The following is a 20,888-nucleotide window of genomic DNA, read 5'->3' as shown; positions in this document are numbered from 1 at the left end:
TAATGCAGGAGTGCTCAGGAAGGGAGAACTTCTCTCTGTATGTGGAAACTTTTTTGGTTAAGTTACTGTGTTAGGTCTGGGTTTTAGGTCATGGGTCACAGAGAAAAATAATAATAATTTAATAAACAAATTTTAGCAGGCACATAAACTTGTTTGTGAACACTCCTTGTGGAGGCTTTATGTTACACCTTGTTTGTGTTGCCTGGGTCGCTACAAACATTTATGGACAAAATGTGGATCGCTTGAAAAAAAAGTTTAAAACCCTGTTTTAGGTTACTCTTAGTTCATTTACCCAATAAAATTAGCCCTAAAGCCAGTTAAGTTTTGATCAATTTCACTAAAATGAGCTTATATACATTAAGTAGGAGCCCTCATTTTCAGTTCCGCCACACATATCGAATAAATAAACATAACAAATTTACTTACTAATAATCATTTTTTCATTATATTTTCATTTTTACCATTGCTATATCCTAGCCGAGGTTGCAGTGGGTCAGATTCTACTGCAAACACTGGGTGCAAGGCAGGAACACACCCATACAGGGCTCCAATCCATCGCAGGGCTTTGGCCATCCACCTTCCTCAGACCTAGCCAAACATATCTGCGTCTGCATTGTTGAGACTCCAGTCCAGATCTCAGTGGTAGTAGGCAAGAAATAATTTTTTTTAAATAGGCGTAAGTCCAGAATAAAATCAGCTGCCTTAATAAAATCCTCTCTCAGCTTTTATGGACAGCTACTTACTTTATAACATGCAACACAGTCAGAACACTTGAACCTCTAGGTGGAGTTTATTTAACACACCATGTTTGAAGCAAATTAACGGTTATTATTGAGACCCTTAATAATGTTTAACCCAAGTTTAGGTCATACAGACTAGCAGTAGTTTAGATCAGTAATATCATGTAGAGGCTGAGTTGTTGTGACATGGCCGTGGCGATCAGCAGAGGGTACGGGTTGCAGAATCATGCCCACCTGATATGCAGAGGACTGTAAGCGGCATTTCCTTTAATCGGACAGTCTCTGTGTCTCATCAATGTGAATTTGCTGTGGCTGGAAGAGTAAATTTGTCTTTAATTTAAAAACTATATTCTATTAGATTTTTTTGTTATTATTTAGCAACTGTTAAATTTATAATAAAATAATTTATGTAATAATTTAGGGCTGATGTACGATAAGTCAATCCACTGGTCTTATACCACATTAATAAACCATTATCATAAGGACCATGATGTTTGATGTTAACCTTCATCATATACACTGATAAATTACCTTTATCTCTATAGCTGCTCTGCCAGAAGCTGTCATTGTGATGAATTATATGAAGTGTCATTAGGAAAGTAAGGTCTCAGAGAGCACCAGGTAAAAATACTGACAGTAAGAGTCACAGTAAATGCTTTATATTTCTACGAGAAGGTCAAACATGCACACAGTAGTGTAGGAAGCACTTCGCTCTCATTTAATATGATTTTAAATTAGGGCTGAAGTTGGTGAGCAGCTAAGATAATGGATGATGATTGGAGAATTGAACTGAGGTGACAGGATGGAGGAAGAGAAGCAGAGATGAAGTGCTATTCTGGCTTTTATTGTGTACTGGCTCTCGAAATGCTCTAAATCACACACAAGGTTAGCTGAAGAATAGCTCTCAGTCTCTAGTACAGAGCTGTTATTGGATGGAACCCTTGTACAGGAAGTGGCATTTACATCTGAAGGCTACATTCTGCCAAACAACATGAATGTTTTATGGCCGCCAAATAATTTACACACGGAACAAGAGGCATCAACATCGTCTGTCCTTACATGACATTCATGAAGCACTACACAGTGTTTACAACACAGCAGTGCACACTGTGTGGGTTCAATAACCCATATTGTGTTACTGGCTAAAACACCTGAACTAAGTAACAAGTATGAGTGTCCACATACTTTTGGCAATATAGTGTAACTTTATTTTGTGTGTTAGTGTGAGTCTTTTGAAAATATGACTAAATCTGCTATATCATTAATAATACATTTATATTTTGTTTACATAAATTTATCCTTGTCAGGGTTGCGATGGGTCCAATTTAACTGGGAAACACTGGGCTCAAGACAGGGATACCTTGCACAGGGTGATAATCCATCACAGGATTAATTGTATTCATTTCCAACTCCTTGATGGACTGTGTCTTTAATTCACTGTGTCTCCTTGGGCCCTTGAGCAAGGCTCTTAACCCTCAACTGCTCAGACTGTATACTGCCCCATTACTGTAAGTTGCCTTGGATTTTTGCGTCTGCTAAATGCCGAAAATGTAAATGATTACAACTCACTACCCCCACACTGACCAAAGAGGCTCTCAGACTGTCATGTTCCTAGAGGTGGAGACACACAGAGATCTGTATTGCTAACAAAAAGCTACGCTATGCTATTCCATGATCATCCACCCTTAATGCAAAGCACCTCGACCAGCCAGCAGAGGTTGTATTTGCAGCAGCAGTGAGGAAGCCCATTGACTTTTCTCCCTCACGCACAACCAAAGCCTGTGCCTGCCGGATGCCTGGCCAGGTCAAGAACACAGTTGTAATTAGAACTCGGATCTTAGAAGTCTAATAGATTAATTATTTTTAAATGGTTTGAGGTCAGGACTTGAGAACTACACTTCAAACGTGTACTGTATTTCTAGCCTAATTTAGCTATTGTAAAACAGTTCTCACATGTTTTTGGTGGATTTTGCTGTTGGAAAACAGCATCTGAATTCAAGTTTGAATCTTCTGGCTAAATATTTAATAATATGTTGAGGATTTTTTTGTTTGAGATCAACTTGTTTTATTTTTTCTGCCCTCTTATGTAATGCACTAACGTAATACTACAACCGCCATGCTTGACAGTAGGTACAGTGTTGTTGGGTTTAAATAATTCAAATTTTCTCCTCAATCATAGTTTTAATTGGATTCCTATTTAACTAAACTACTGTTGAACAGTTGTAAAACCGTTGTTAACTGTACTGTCTTGAGCTTGGTTTTGGTATTCCTTTTTGGATTTGGTCTTGACTGTAGTTTAAGCATTAACACAATGTTTACACATAAAAGCCATTGGTGTGTAGTGACAAAATAGAGAATCAAGAAACTAATAGCAGTCTTAACACAAGGTTTAGTTTTGTGTTAAGACGTGTCCTACATTTTGGGAATATGTTTTTATGCAAAAAGTTTGATCATCTTTGAATTATCTAGACTTTTTTGCCTTATTAAAACCTAATTACAGCCACATTGCATTGACAATGAGAACTGGAACGTCTAATGGTGATCCAACAGTGACCCCTGCTGTCTGGTTGAGGAGCGTCACTAGCAGTGAAAGAAGAGGAGCATGAACCTCTTGTATGTAATAAAAGTCTCTGTAAGAATTTGTTGATGGTGTAAAGATACCATCAACAAATTAGCAAAATGCTAAGAAAATATGAATGGGATTATTATAATTGTTCTAACATAACAACAGTATGAGATGCAGATTACAGCTGGTTGGTTATTTAATGAATCTTATTGAATGGTTGAGTTGGTTTATAGTTGCTTTGTTCGCAAATAAAGACTTGACAGAAGTGTCTTTAGTTTATGGCACATTTGACGTGGATTAGTAATTATCTAATTATGCTGAGCTAATTTAGGTAATACTGCGATATCTGTAAAGAAGTGAATAATTAAGGTCTTCTAAGGGTAACAGCTTTCTGCATAATGCTAATTACACTGGAGCTGTTATCATTACTTGTCACTCACATCAGACTTTAATTAGCTGCTAATGAAAGCCTGTTTATACTTTGCATATTAGAAATGACCAAATCAGGATTATGGTGGACAAAGGCAATCACTCTCCCTTTTGTAAAGCATAAGCTTTTTTTATTTAAGGTTCCATGTTCTCCCTGGTGAAAGTACATTTTGCATTTATTAATGGAATACTGAAACATATTTATATAGCAGTGATTTGTAAATTCAGCAGAGGAGATTTTAGTTAATTCCAGCAGAGGAGATTGTATTTGCAGCAGCAGCGAGGAAGCCCATTGACCTGCCTGTGCCTGTCGGATGCCTGGCAAGGTCAATAACACAGGTGTAACTCAGAAATTGAAAGTCTAACAGTTCAGTTTTTCTTGAGGGATTTTTATGCATTTTTTCCTTTTCTCTGGATTTTAGTGTAGCCAATCTTCCACTGCTGGGGATCCCGATTACATTTGAGGAGGGTATATTTACCTGCTCCACGCCCCTTCCAACATGTGCACAGTCCCTCGACCCCTGTCTTTTTGCCCGTGCTTCGGTGGATTCGCACATGAGACTCATCCACTTCTGCACAGGCGTCTCGGTCTGCTAACCAGGGTCCTTGCACAGCATTTGAAGACTCCACCCACTTAGTCTGGCCTTTTCCCACACAGCAGACTTGGTGGGCAATAATGTTCGCTTAAGGCACAGCCAATTGTGCCTGCTAGATGGCACTCAGTAGCCCGATAGCAGAGCCGAGATTTGAACCAGTAAGTTTAGAATCTCAGCGCTGGTGTGCTAGTGGAATATCCCGCTGTGCCACCTGGGTGCCTATATTCTAAAGTGATTTGAGATCAGGACTACTACAGGATAACTACACTTTAAAAGTGTATCTCAGCATGTGTGTTGTCACTATGCTGGTCAAAGTGCCTGAAAACAAAAGAATACAAATTCTTATACAGATCTACAGCTGCCAGGATCACCCGCATCACACGATGACATAAATGCTGTTTCATTTACCACAAGAAATAGGTATTGAGACAGGTTATAGTCTAAAACATGAAAGACCAGTTCAACACTGTATTAGCGCATCACAAAAAGAATTTCCGTTGTACCTACTTATCAGACCTGAACACTTGACACTCAGACACTTTGTCCTCCCTCCCCTTCTGCCTCTCATGCTCTTTCCTCCCTCACATTCTCAGATGCGCACTTGGCAGTGTCAAGGTTGCCCTTCCTTCCCTGATTTATCTTCTGTTTTCATAACAACCTCAGTTCATCTTTTGTGGGGGCTTTGATGAACTGCCACTAAAATAGGGAGGGAAAGGACTCGCCCAGACAGTGGTAGTGTGTGCCTATCAGTCTCACACCTGGCAATGCCACTGAATCATCTGCAGGGTGGCATGAAACTCACTTTCTCGCTACTTTCACTGAGACAGAGCTCTTCTACCACACCGCTGCTTAACCTTATCTGTCAGTCAGGATGCCGTTAGGTCTTGATGGACCTGAAGAACTGGTACAATTAAAAGCAAGCTGAAGATTAGCACCACAGCTGAACTTGGAAGTTCACCACAGTCTTCCACTGTGCTTGTGCTTTCTCTGTGGAAATGTTTGTGTGTATTGCTGGTGTGAATAGGACAGTGGATGTGTTTGATAGTGGGGTAGAGGAGCAGCCTCTCACCTCGCAGCTGTGTGGGATGTGAGAAATCTGCAGGAAGCAGCTTGCTCTCGATCTCCACCACTGTTCTCCTCTTCTGGTGAGAGTGATGGCAGGGTTGCGACTCCCCCTCACCTTGTTGCTTCTTGGAACCTGGATAACACATGGACTTGGCTGGGATGGGGAAAAGCCAGGAAGGAGCAAGGGAGGGTGGAGATGGAATGGGGACAGGTCTCGTAAGTAACTTTAACAGCTTTCCATCATCTTTTCTTCTATTTCTGGCACTGTGATGCTCGCATTAACATGTGAAAAGCTGCTTTATGGGACAACCAATCATCACTCTGACTTCCACATATTGTACCATCATTGTAACCCACGGGAGTGTTTACTTAATCTATATTGGTATGAACTTAGGGCTTATTTAAAAAGAGCATATAAATGCCTGTAGGTTTGGAATAGGATGTCCGACAAGCTCATGGTCAAGTGTCCACATACGTTTGGCCATATAGTGTGTGTTTATTTGATTGGTTATGAATCACTTAATGATATTTTTTACTGTCATTCTACTTTAATGATTTAGAGTCTATACATTTATTGTGATTTTTTAAAAATATCCTGGAACATGGATGACACTGTTCACAGTCAAGCAGGCTTTACGTGACAGCATTTACACCAATTGCTTAAATGCTGTCACGCAAAAAGAAACCCCTGTTCCAAAACTAACACTGTAAAGCTTGACTGAACTTTGTTTCTGTTGTTTCTGTTTTTTTTATTTTAATAATCAGTCACTTCAAAGAAAGTTGCTCAAGCCATAAAATAAACCTCAGTAATATCCCAGGCTTGTGCATCTTATCCTTTTTATCTTACATTTTATGTTGAGTTTTGAGTTGCGATCAGTTGAGAGCTCACAAAACTTAATGACCTGCTTGTGCGCTGTAAAAAATGCTGTAAAACGAAAGCCCTCTCTAAACATCCATTAGTGACGTTTCGACACGAGAGCAGTGGGACATGCACTTACCACAATGCTGTTTACTGCAGCCGTTGTTGAGAGGAGTGATGAACTCGATGGAGTGCTAAGTGTGTTCGCGGATGAGCAAACAAGGTTGAGTGTTAAGACAAGAGGCTCCAAAAACTGGATGTTCTGTTTCATTTCAAGAACGACACTCTTGTGGTGTCCAGATTTCATTACAAGCCTGACGGTCTGATGTTCCACTGTAGATCCGTGATATCTTTGACCTCAAAAGTAAATGCTTGACCTGAGCTTCTGGCTAGGTCAATGACTGAGTAAAACACATGCTAGCAAAAAAGGATTTAGTAAATCAAGTATTGTTAAGTGTCGGTCAGGGTCAGTGTGATTTTTTCTTGGAGATTTACTGAGTTATGGTTCAGTGAGATCTCACAGTTCGAGCCATCTGTGATGTGACCTGACCTTTGTGTGAACTAAGACTGTGAAACCCAAGTCTTACAGGCTTTACTGCCTCACAGACGTATTCTGACTGTAGCTTAGGTTTTTTAAATACACCTGGCTGCACTATAGTGATACCACATACATAATCATTGAAGAATTACAGGATTCTCATGTGCCGTTTTAATAGTAAAGCTGTTTTTTATTCTGCAGTACAATACTGTGCCTGCTTTAGATAAGAAACTCCACTTGCTAATGGCCACAGCACATTAGAGAGCTTTTAAAAAATAATATAAATGTGTCTCCATTACCTAGCGCTTATAAATGTTTCATTTAGACATGCACTGATATTATGAATTATACGCATGAGGACCTTGTCTTTAAAAGCAATTATGCTATCTAAGCAAGGATAGTCAGCCAGGAATCATAACCTGCATATTCAGAGCTTTGTTTGCTTCGGCTATTAGGCATTTAAATCTTTCTGAAGAGAAAGAGAGAGACGAGAAAGTTATGACACTGTACAGAAGGGTGTAATGCATTAAGCAAACATTTCTGGCCCTTCTATTCCTCTGGCGACCTGCAATGGAAATACAGTGGAACCTCAATTTAACGGACCTCCATATAACAGATTTCAGATTTAATGGACAAAATCTGGAAACCAAATGTCCAGACTGATTATTTAAAAATTCCTGCAAGAAGCGTCCCAAAATCAGTAGTTGAGTAATTGTCCGCTAGTCAGCGCACATCTGTCTGTGTTTACATATGTGATAGGCTTTATTTTGTCGGGAGGCTCGCTTTGTTCTTGTCTTTTTCTGTGTTTTATGCTTAATTTTGCAAGTTCAAGCGCTTAGTTCTGCACCAACACTGCTCCAGTAGCCACCAGCAGTGCTTTAGATAATAGATACTCTACTATACGATACGAGTCCCCACTATACGATCACAGCAACAACAAAAAACATCTCCACCACACAAGGTAAATGAAATTTCTCCCCAGTAGTACAGTACACCAATTTGAATATTTATTTACAGGTCTTACATGACATATTTACATATCTATTTATGTTGTTCATTTTACTGTTTATCATATGTGCATGTTTAGCACTTTGGTGGACCTTGCTGTGCTGTGTTTTGAAAAAAAAACCTTGCTGTTTCGGACAGTTGCATTTTATGGACCAGTGCTCCTCCCTTATAGTCGGTTAAATCAAGGTTCCACTGTATTTGCAACCTCAGTGCATTCATTTTCACAGTGATTTGCATGTCTTTATTTCCTCACTGACCCTTTTACACTAAGCTGTGAGCATAATGTGAAATTAAATGCCCACAGTGTCATTTTTTGTGACCAGTGAGGGATGGTAATATTCTGCTGAGCCAAAAAGCAGATGTTGTGTGGGGTCCATGAATGTGGAAACCATGCATGAAATAGATTTAATATATAATTTGTAAAAAAAAAAATATGAGCAACATCAAGCCAGCAGAAATTATAATTAAGTGATTAATCTCTCTCTTTTGTAAGACGAATAATACTTAGTGTTATTTTTAAGATTTGTGTATTTATTTCAGCCCTCTACCCTTGTCCTGATTGTGCTAAGAAAAATAAATACGGCTTTTAAATAGCAGTGACTTTTAATATAGTGCCCCAGCTGGTGATTCAAATAAGTACCCAGATGCATTTCTGCCATTTGGAGGTCACTGTTCAAGTCCATTGCGCTCTCTCTCTCCTCTTCTCTCTTTCTTTCTCTCTCTCTCTCTCTCTTTCTCTCTCTCTCTCTCTCTCTCTCTCTCTCTCTCTCTCTCTCTCTCTCTCTCTCTCTCCTCTTCTCTCTTTCTTTCTCTTCCTCTCTCTCTCTCTCTCTCTCTCTCTCTCTCTCTCTCTCTCTCTCTCTCTGTGATTTGAAGCCTTTGTAATTAGATAACAATGAGCTGTGAATCTCAATTACTCCATGCCCACAAGGTCAGAGCTCAAACAAGGGACAAGAGAGTCGAGACCCGGTGAGAGACGGTCGATTGGGAATTGTAGCAGCTTCTGAATCTTACACCACTGCTCAGCATCTCAGTACCAAACGGTTCCTGAATTGTTCCAATAGGCCTGATTTATTCCATAATGTTCACCACTTCTGTTCTGACACAGCGTAACAGTGTAAGTGTCTGTCAGTTCAGTGCACAGCATTCACATTCTTTGCCAATCTAGTTTTCATTTATTCTGCATTTCTCTGTTAGGAATGTGACCTCGGAGTTAGCACGTTATGAATTATGGAAGAAAAGTGGAGTGGAAAAACAGGTGGACAGTATGGAAGAGGCACAGTTCATAAATTACACGTAATAGAAAAAAAACTGTGGTAGTGTTGGCCACTCGGGGGATTTGATGGGGTGAAAAGTTCATTGCTTGCGCAGAGATGAACTTCTGGGTTCAACCGAGCAGATTAAAAGCCTCTTGAAGTTGATTTTGCATGGCTTTATGATCCTCGGGTGGCCTCGTTTTTACACATGGACAAAACTGTTTGTGAAGTCGCCCTGCATACTTCATAACATACTTCATAACATAACTACTGACTCGTAACATGAGGACATAAACAAAAGTGCTTACACACCCGAACAATTCTGCAGAACAGCGTGAGCATCAACATCAAAGTGGACAAGATAACTTTGGTATTTACATTCTTACTTTTACAGAATTTAACAGACACTTCTATCCTGAATAACCTGCAAACAACTGAGGGTTAAGGGCCTTGCTCAGGGGCCCAATTGTGTGGTAACTTGGCGACAGTGGATCTTGAACCAGCAACCTTCTGATTACTAGTCCAATAACTGAACCACTAAGCTACCACTGTCCTACAGTTAAATAAAAACACTGTTTGCAATTCAGCCTCATCTTGTTTAATATCCTGCTTTAACTTAATAATAATAACAATTATTTTCATTATGGTCAGGGTCACAGTGGCCCTGCATGTTTTGGGATGTCGCAGGAACATGTAAATCTTCTCACAGACAGTGATCAAACCCAATTTGGCTGTATTTTAACCCAGCTAAGTGTAAATAATTAAGGATGATGCCATTTGTTCAAGTCCCACCACTGCCACCGTTGGGCCCTTGAACAAAGCCCTTAACACTTAATTGCTTGGATTGATAACACTCACTCACTCACTGTCTTAACCGCTTATCCAATTAGGGTCGCAGGGCAACACCCTGGACCGGGCGCCAGTCCATCGCAGGGCAGACGAATTGATAACAGTGCCACTGATTATAAGTAAAGGTCTTAAACAGTGTAGAAAATAGTACAATTCTGTATAAAATGCTTAGTAGCCATGGTCTCTGTTGCTGTCTTTGTGCATGTGAGATACAGTAGTGGTGCATTTGTAAAGCAGTAACTAATCAGAGAAAGCAAAGACTGGCACATCAAGGCCACACTAGACAGGAATGAATAATATTATACCGTGCATCTACACAGACACCTTTGGCTATATCTAGATGAGTGAACAGCCTCGCCACAGGGAGATGCATTTGTCAGTGTGTTCTCAGTACCAGTACCAAACCTGGATAAAATAAGGATGGTTGCGTCAGGATGGGCATCCGGAGTAAAAACTGTGCCAAATCAGATATGCGGTTCAGAATGATCCACTGTGGCAGACAGAGACAAAGAGGAAGTAAATAAATACAATAAAAGTATGTTTAAAAAAAAAACCCAGTTGCACCAGCTGTGTTAGTACCTTATGGAGGATATACAATTTAGAGCCAAAGGTCAAAAGGTGAAAACAGAGTCTGCAGTGAACACAGCTCTGCCAGATGTTTGACACCTCGACTTTCTGCTTATATTTTGTTATCCTTTTAAAACATGAATGTAGCAGAAATGTTGCCAGTCACCGTTTTGATTTATGGCTAAACAGATCCAGCATGTCATGCACCTGAATGCATTATGATCGGTATTGTGGTAAGCGTGACCGCTCTCCAGCTTTGTATTTGCTTTTTCCCTCTTTTTAACATAGCCAGACCCGGCAGATGGCAACGCTGATCATCTGACGTCCTTCAGCCACTCAGTGTCACCGATAAATTAAAGTTATGCGGTGAGAGCAACATATGAGGGGGAGTTGAAGGGTTGAAGTGGGACACAGATAAACCTTTTCAGCCTTTTGTTTGATTTGATGTGAGAATTTATTACAGTGGAGTGATCTGATTTAATTTAAGAAATGCTCGAGTTATACAGGATCCACATGTTCAATATTTTCACATTCCCATAGCTGATTAAAAATTAATTCTCTCCTTTTTATGCTTTCTCATCTTTCTCACATAAAATTATACAAGGAGTCCCAGTTCACTCTCCACAATCTCAAGATGTTTATGTAATATTATTTCATTTTCATTTTTTACCACTGCTTTATCCTCGTCAGGGTTACCTCGGACAGAAAACCAGTCCATCACAGGGCTTCCCAATCCCCCCTCAATCATAGCTAATCATGTTTGTATAGACACCTGCTGAGTTTTGAACCCGAATCTAACCTGACCACTGTTCTGCCCAAGCACCCGACCTGTTGAAAATTATTTTCTATTAACTGGCTTAATGCAATCTGCCTGTATGACTCATGTGTACACACTAACATTATTCAGCAAACACCCTCTTAATGCATCAGAAAGAACAGCTTAACATTTATATTGCCTCATCAAACCACTACAAATGGCGTCAAAAATCAACAAAGTGTATCATTGTGGGATAAACCTGTAATAGCCATAATAAACCCTTAATAACAGCACATTACAGAAATCAATTATGTATGAGGACATAAATGTTAATCGTCTGCTTTTTTTGTTTTTTTCTTTTTAAAAATTGGCTGGTTTTGGCAGATAGCTGATATCTGTGCATCAGTGCTTTACCCTTTTTAAATAATAAATGTACGTAATGTGGCGAATACAACATACACTGATCAGCCATAACATTAAAACCACCTCCTTGTTTCTACACTCACTGTCTATTTTATCAGCTCCACTTACCATATAGAAGCACTTTGTAGTTCTACAACTACTGACTGTAGTCCATCAGTTTCTCTACATATCTTTTTAGCCTGCTTTCACCACCATGTCAGTGTCACTGCAGTGCTGAGAATGATCCCCCACCCAAATAATACCTGCTCTGTAGTGGTCATGTGGGGGTCCTGACCATTGAAGAACAGCATGAAAGGGGGCTAACAAAGCATGCAGAGAAACAGATGGACTACAGTCAGTAATTGTAGAACTACAAAGTGCTCCTATATGGAAAGTGGAGCTGATAACATGGATGAAAACATTGAAAACATTTTTACATTACTAACAGTAAATTTAAAGAATAAATGCTGTTATATTTAGTATAAAAGCTCAATTTATATCAGTTTAAGCCACTAAAATGCTGTCAAAGGCAGCAAAACCTATCATGGTGGGGAAATCCCTTAATGGATCCAAGTGCATTATTTTAAATCAATTATGTATGTGGGGTGCTGGTAATATTTGGTTAATTTTTGGCTTCAGGCCAAAGCTGGAAGTTGATTCATGACATGATACTATGATCATATTTAAAATTAATGCCTGAAACATTAGCATCTAATGGACTACTATTTGTTGTTTGTTTTAGTAAGTAAGCATGTAAAAAAACACTTAACAGCGGAACCAGCACAGATGCTTTCGTACTGATGTACTGCATTACACAACCAAGCTAACATCTCGCCAGCTTTTTAGCATGTACTGGGATGTGGAAGCCATTTAAGTGTAGTGTACCTCATACAAGCATATTTTGTGCTGTACTTAACTTTTTCTCATTTCCGTAGCCCCCCCCCCCACACACACACACACTCACATTTATACATGATATTATTGCATAATAAGTAAAGACAAAGAATAATTGTTATCAAGAAGAGCCTCTTAGAAAAAAAAAACCAGATTTGTTTTGCCAACATAGTGAAGATGAAGTTGAGATGATTATTTAAGCCGTAGAGCTGGGAAGAGTCTTCAGCTCAATTAGCCTGACAGTCAGAATTCCCCTTCGTTGTCAGTTTCACACTTCTCTCATTACACAAGCAGCTGTAGGGTGCTTTATACGGATTTACAGGGTTTAAAAGCAGGGTTAAAATTATTATTTATTATGTGCTACAACCACACAAGAAGGTGCCACACACAAACTGTGATGTTTCTTTTTGCCGTGCACATATCCGTGATTATTCTGTGGTTGTATTTCTTTTAGAAGGCAAACAGTCAGCAAAGCTAACCATAATAGTATTCTTATCACAGGGTTTTTCTTTAAGTTTCATTGCTTGACGGGTAGTGCTTTACTTTGTTTTTGGAAAATAATTGCCTGCTGCTTGCAGGATTAGATTTCCAGTGGCCTTAATTATTCTGACAACATTGGGGAATCAGTGGCTCTTGTTCACAAGCTTTCCTGATTACTCGTACAGTTGGTACTGGATGTGTGTGCACGGAGGGTTAAACCATCATCACAGTGACTGAGGTGTTTTGTCTTTAATTAATTATAATAATATTTTTATTCATATAGTTATTTATTCATATACCGTTTCCCCAAAAATAAGACAGTGTCTTATATTAATTTTTGCTCCCAAAGATGCGCTAGGTCTTATCTTCAGGGGATGTCTTATTTTTCCATGAAGAAGAATTCACATTTATTGTTGAACAAAAAAAATGAACCTTTATTATATACTGTATATATACGTGTATATATACTGAGCCACTTGTACAGCAGGGACGGTATTGCAGCTTCCGGCCACCAGGGGGAGCTCACCACAGCACACTCGTACAGCACAGCAGGGACAGCGTACGGTCCAAACAAAAACTTTGCTAGGTCTTACTTTCGGGGGAGGCCTTATATTTAGCAATTCAGCAAAACCTCTACTAGGTCTTATTTTCAGGGGATGTCTTATTTTCGGGGAAACACGGTAGTCTTTAAATTGCTTTATTTTTAAGATTAAAAACCTAAAAAATATGGGCACAAAGCAGGAGCACTGCCTGGACAAGAAGACAATCCATCACAGGGTGCCAAACATTCATTCACTTCATTTAGTTTAGCCAGTTTATCTTCTGCATGTTTTAGGAGGTGGAAGAAAAGCTGGCGGAACACATTTTTACTTTCACATTTTCTGCATTTAGCAGACACTTTTAACCAAAGCGGCTTACAATTATCATTGAATACAATTTGAGCAATTGAGGGTTGAGAACCTTGCCCAGGGGCCCAAAAGTGGCAATTTCACTGTGGTGGGGCTTGAACCGGCAACCTTCTGATTACTAGTCAAGCACTTGAACCGCAGAGCTACTACTGCCCAGTTAGACTTGGAGAGAACAGGTTGGTCCAGAAAGCCGTAACTGAGTTCTTTATAGACCTTGGTTTGTGCACAGGGGCACCGTCATGCTGGAACAGGACATGATCTTCCCTAAACTGTTGCTGCAAAGTTGGAAGCATCATTTCTTGTATATAATTGATTTATTACACCTGTAAGCAACTGCTGTGGCTGAAACACATACATTCAGTAATTAGAAGGGGCATCCCAATGCTTTTATATAATGTATATGACTTACTGTGTTATAAATTCTGATTAGTGTGTGGCCCCCTGGGAAATTTTAAATTGATTAAGTCCCTCCTTAACAACAAACAATAGAAACATATGCTTTAATGTGCTAGACTGGCACCAGAGCACCAAAGCTAAGGCACCAGACTGAAGCATATAACTCTTTGTGTTGGCACTTTAATGATGCACATTTATACATGACCGTCACAGGGGAGCAGAAGTTTAAGGTCCAGCCATTTAAAATGCTTATTCAGCGCACAGTAGCGAAACTTACTGTGTTAAAATGACGTCCCGGAGCTAGTTTATAACTGCCAAGTAGAAGGCCAAGAGGGAAAATACATCATTTATCTGGGTCAAAAATGGCAAGAACGTTCCCAGTGACACCTGATCATCATCTGCCAAGGGACCCACATATGTGAACTGAAGTGGGTCAAGGTCTTAGAGAAAGTTCATGGAAAAGGATTTCATCTTACAATATTGTCTGCATAGGATTAGTATAAAGACATGCAGCTTTACATGTACTGTATGTTCAGCTCTGAAATCAAAAACAAAAACAAAAATTAATGGAAATTATTGTTCTATGCAATAACTAGTAGAAAACATTGCTGTTGCCTCACAGAAAGTAGGGCCTGGATTCAATCTCATGGCTGTTGGCGGTCACTGTTATTTCTTAGTGGAGTTTGCACGTTCTCTCTGTGTATGTGTGGGTTTTCTCTGGGTGCTCCGGTTCCCTCCCACAAGTCCAAAGCAAGCTACCTACATTTACACAGATGTCCGCAGGAATCTTCATCTTCCTTTTATAAGAATACAGCATTCATTATCACTGGTAGGTTCACATCTACTGAAACATTAACCATAGAACAAAATATTAAGCAGTGCAGTACAACAGTCTGATTCTGTGTTCTAACACAATGTTCATGGCAGAGCTGTAATGAGATAAACACTAAAGAAATCTCATGTATATCTCCCTGCTTTACACAAACATTTAAAGATTTTTAAACAGTCGCAGACATAAAATAATAAATGCTTTAAACATTAACTGAGCTTTAAATTATAGTTGTATTACATAGACTATCATCTAAGTATGTACAAATATATTTTAAAATATTTTAACATTTAAAAAAAATTTAACTCAGCTGTGCTATCGATTGACCGGGCACGTACAGAGACACATGACTGGCTGTGTCACTGCTGCAGTTGTGACCTCTGCTGGTCGGTTGAAGCACATGCACTGGGGGTGGCTGTTCATGGATGGCAGTGTGTGGCTCACAGCAGTTGACACTTTTCATTCCACCTGTGCCACTTTGTGATGATCGTGCCCAAGGCACCTGTGGTTTGCCTGTTCCTAAATCCGTCTGTGTTTGCAGTGCAAGCTAATATTAATACAGACCATAACTTTAATATCAAGACGTTTGAAATGACTGAACATCACTCCCAATTTTAGAATGAGTGCAAATGTTTGTCTTTGTTTTCATTTTTGTTTGTTGTAGTGTGTTAAAGCCCCCATCTTTTACTTTTTTTATTGACTGTCCACAAATAGCCTTCTCCTGGAGTGACCTCTAGTTACAATGCGTATATCCGTATACATAAACCTCTCCTCACTTTGATACAGCACATAATCATGTCCTCAGAGAGGCACCAAGGTTCCAGGGCTGCCTAGCAAACATTCTGACAGAGTCAGGAGAAAAGGTGTAAAAATCTCCTTCACCCCCTGTTTCTGGATGCTGTTTTCAACCCTGAATACATACAGTATTTATTGATGTTTTTCCTTCTTCCATAGACGTGTACTTAACATCAGTTTGCAGTTAAATCGGTGAGCTTTTAAAAGTGCGAGGGTGTTGTGTTTTTTTTCACCTTGTTTTAATGCTTTATCAGTACAGAAAGAATAAAAAGCACTACATTTAAAAGTGCCATTTCTGTTTTTCCTCTAAAGTGTTAGTTTAGCTGTTGGGAAGACACACAAAACTTTGTTTACACAGATGAATCAGTTGTCTGATCAAACTCCGACTCGAGCTTTTCCTCGGCATTATAATCACCCGGAAAACATCAAGATTTTTGATCTGCTATCAAACACACGCTAAGCACGGCACAGACTGTGCAGAAATAGTCCTTGTTTGTGCACCTTTGAATCCGGTAAAATCTTGGCTTTTAAGCAGATTAAAATCTGTGGCTCCACACGGAGAAGTCAGATCACCACACATGGCCGGGCTTAACGAGTCACCAGGGAAAGATGGTATGATTAAACAGTGTGGATGATGGGTGTTGGATTTGGGGAGGAACAGCTTTTGGCCCATGAGCCCTGGAGGGCAGCTGGGCACACCACCTGTTAAAGAGCTGTGAAGCAGCACTCATCTGAGATTTGGCCAGTATACCACCCTCCTAGTCGGCCAGAGTGTGTGTGTGGGGGGCGGTCTGGTGCATTTAATAATGCATCTAATTAAATGTTTTATTTTATTGTCAATAAACTATATGAAGAAAGTGAAGCTTAACAGACTTATTCAATTACACTATTAGATGATGTTTGCATATATATATATATATACAGTATATATATTGCACAGGCAAATATTATGTCATACTGATGTAACTTTTTGTATAGTGGCAAATTAAAACACTCCCTGCTGTGTGCTGATGGCATTTGTAACCTATGTTTAACAGAGTGCTGCTGATATTAACAGTATTCTTATTTGTTTACTGATTATCTGATGTATCTATCATTATTTTATCATTCATTAATTAATCATGAATTTAGGGGGTGCAGAAGAGATTACATCTACACAGACTTGTTTGTGGCTTAACAAATTCCCAATTGTGCTTTTCTTTTTTAGTTCAGCATTCATGCTCATTTTCTTCTGCTTTATGCTTATTTAATGTAATAATCTTTATTTGTAAGTCACTATCAAGCATTATCAAGTACCCAGTTTCTAAAGCGTTAATACATAAATTTACTTTACTCTTTTTTGGCGGGGCGGCACCGTGGCTCGGTGGGTAGTACTGTTGCCTCACAGCAAGAAGGTCCTGGGTTCGATCTTCAGGTGGGCGGTCCGGGTCCTTTCTGTGTGGAGTTTGCATGTTCTCCCCGTGTCTGTGTGGGTTTTCTCTGGGAGCTCCGGTTTCCTCTCACAGTCCAAAGACGTGAAAGTGAGGTAAACTGGAGATACAAAATTGTCCATGACTGTGTTCGATATAACCTTGTGAACTGATGAACCTTGTGTAATGAGTAACTACCGTTCCTGTCATGAATGTAACCAAAGTGTAAAACATGACGTTAAAATCCTAATAAACAAACAAACAAACTCTTTTTTGGCATGAATGCCACAACTTCATGCAGAAATCACATTTCTTACATCTGCTAAAACTCAGTCCTCCACTGATTCTGTCCTCACTTTGTATCAGAGCACTTTTTATAAGGTTCTTTTACTTGTTGGTCCTTATTATTAAGTAGCAACCCAGAAACAGTTTACTCTTTTAACCACATTAGCTATGAAATGAATTGTGCAATCATTTACCTTCACAAGTTAAACTCGAGTGATGACACTCAAACCCCTGTTATTATCACTAATTTCTCTGTGAGTTTTGTTATGCATCTGTCATTCAGATTTGTTCTAAATCATGGTTAAGCAAAGCATGGTGGGCATTTTTCTTGTTAGGGAATATGTATGATGCTGTAATTGTATGAGCTGTCCCTGCTAGCCTACTCATTACAGGTTGGTAGTATACTGTATTAAACAATGCAATGTCAACTTTTTTGCTTTTTAATTCAGTCCCTGTGTAATATCCTGGAAAAATCTCCTTTATTTTGATTGTTTGCTAGTATTGCATATGTGCCTTAAAAATGCACGGAACTGGCACAGAAATTATGTGCCATAGTTGTTTTAAACCTATGTTAAATTCTACTGTGTGCTTGCTATTAAGTCACACCAATGTGATCACGTCCATGTCACTGTGAATGATTATTACTATATTGATTGAAAATGAATGGTGTCAATGCACAGACAAACAGTTTTATGATGTTATGATGGAAAATGTTGCTTGATTGTTTTCAGCATGATAAGTTTTTTATTTAAAAAAGCTCAGTTACTTGATTATATCACATGATGGTTTTACTATTTGAATATTATATAATATGAATTTCATTCTTGTAATCACATGGTCAATATACACTCAATTAAATCCTACAGAAGAACATATCTGATACCACAGATGTTCTAGTTTCAGTGAAGTGAAGTCTGGTGATGGCATTGCCCAGGCTTAGACTAAATATTAAAAATCTATGCAAATTACGAGAGGGGAGAAACTAGCATAAACCTCTCTGTGTCCGTGCCAACTAATTTGCTTTAGTGTAAAACATTACAGTTACTCACAATGACGATTGCCATTTATCACTCAAAATGTGGTACTTTAACATCAGTGCAATAGACTGCAAGCGCAATACTGGTCACACTTCACTAAACAGTCACTTCTCAAATGAGCTGCTTTTGTTTTGTCGGTTCTCATTTACCCCATCAGTGATGCCAGTCTCCTTTTAGCACTCTGACAGACTGCATCATGGTCAGCTGGTGATTTTTGGCTCACTTCTCATTCAGCTCCCTCCTCTCTGGCCCAAATTAACCTCCTGTCAGTGGCCCACAATGGAAGTGGGCATGTCCCAGGCTGATTTATCCCACATTTAACCATCAAAGGGGGTACCGACCCCACCCTCTGCCCTTTCTCCCCAAGTGCATCCTCAACCCAGCCCCATTCCTGGGAAAAGGGTGTCAGTCTATTAGACAGGGAAAGTGACAAGTCCTGATTGGGGTGTGGCTGTAGTCAATGAGTGGTTAAGACTAAATAGAATGGGTGACAGTCGATGTGTGCATGGATTTGGAGTGGGTGGTCTGGATTCTGCCCATATGCTCTCAGAGGAGTCTGGGCCAGAAATATACCCTCACTACACACGCATCCACATTCTTATTTAGGGAAGGCTCAGGCACATAGACACACTTGTGCAAGCCTACGAAGAAAGACACTGATCTGTCTTTTTTTTCTATACCAACCAATGGCTGCTGCTTGCATCACTCACCACTGCTGTGTGTATTAACGACAGACCAGCTATTAGTGACCTGTCACATCATTTGCTGATTAGTCACCTTGACCTAGACTCTGTTGTACATCCGGATGAAAGAATGTGGGCCAGGAGACGCTCATGTTGTGTTTTTAATTGGAGTTTATTCTGGGGATTTGTTTTGTTGACTTGCGTAAATCTGGGAAGCTCGAGTGCCACTTTGCCACCTGGCTCTTTTCTGGAAATCTTAGTCCCTGTGTTACTTCCAACAGACTCTGGCACTGTGGATGCTGCTAAAGAAGGGGTCACTCCAGCCCCTGCTTCAGGACATAATGAAGACAACACCTTGGCTTACACAGGTACTGCTGCTTCTTGAACTAACACTGTGTAACCTTACTCTCTCTCTCTGTTTATGTCTCACAACTTTGCTTCCTGAGACTCGTTGTGACGTTTGATGGGAATCTCTGATCCATATTTTCCCTCTTAAATACAGGAAGAATTTAATGCTGACTGGTCTGTAGTCTAGATATAAAGAACTATTTCTAATGTTCTGACACTTTTAATTTTTGGCTTTGACTTGATTGTTTGCTTTTAGTTACAGTTTCTATTGATACACTAGCCAGTTAAGAAGACAGATGTTTTCTTTTTGCCTTAATTTCAAAGCATTTGCAAATCAGACACACACCTAAACATTCGACATCTGCGGGGTTTACTGTAAACGGTAAAGCAAAAGGTTTATAGTTTAACGTGTTTAGCACATATGTAGGTTATTAAATATGTCTGAGGTGTGTTTTATTCCTGAGCTCAGTTACTCAGTGGTGGCTCTGGACCAGTAGCAAACCATGACTCTTAAATCTCAGTGCTCTGACACCCAGGCAGACCCTAGCCACAAACACATTAGTGTTAGAAAAATGACTGGTAATTTTGAATAATGGCTACTTTCTAAAATAAACCTTCATATTACACAAACAATATCAGCTGGCACCGCGGCCTATAATATTTTTAATAACCTACCCTTTGATCAGGTCATTATGTTTTTGGTGGGTCATGCAACTAATATTTTGCTTTTAAAATCATCAACAGTTCCTTCTCAGTGGAAACTGAGCTGTGTCCCCACAGCAGGTGGAACTTGTCATAAAGTTAGCAATAACAAAGTCCACCCATTTAGAGAGAAGATAAGATTGGCAATTTTACTCTCATTTGAAATCGGTCCCTTACTGAATTTCAAATTTTTGGTTGTTTGTAAACTCATGGCTGGACCACCAATCACCAACATTATTAACAGACAAAGGAGCTTCTTTAATTTAACGTTTCACATTCCAACACATTGAATAGGCAGATATGAAGGGTTTTTGTATTTGTTCAAATGGTGATTGTCAAATTATGAGCTGATAAAATAAAGTTTTTTAAAATCTTTTAGGCCCACTGAGGGTGTAGAGGGCCATGATGGTTTGCCTCTGCACTGGACCCACTACAACCCTCACAGGGTAAAATTTAAATAAAAACAGCAAGCAGTGATTTGTAAATGGTC

The 20,888-nt window shown here is 39.4% G+C and overlaps 1 protein-coding gene across 1 annotated transcript in view; it reads left to right on the top strand.

Moving 5' to 3' along the window:
* The window catches only part of robo1 (roundabout, axon guidance receptor, homolog 1 (Drosophila)), a 287,956-nt gene that overhangs the window by 87,432 nt on the left and 179,636 nt on the right, over positions 1–20,888 (top strand). The window contains 1 exon segment of the mRNA XM_063016378.1: positions 19,630–19,716. Within this exon segment, the coding sequence (XP_062872448.1) occupies positions 19,630–19,716 (87 nt within the window).

Source organism: Trichomycterus rosablanca, chromosome 20, assembly GCF_030014385.1.
Source record: "Trichomycterus rosablanca isolate fTriRos1 chromosome 20, fTriRos1.hap1, whole genome shotgun sequence".
Lineage (NCBI taxonomy): Eukaryota > Metazoa > Chordata > Actinopteri > Siluriformes > Trichomycteridae > Trichomycterus > Trichomycterus rosablanca.
This window is presented reverse-complemented; position numbering and strand designations above follow the sequence as displayed.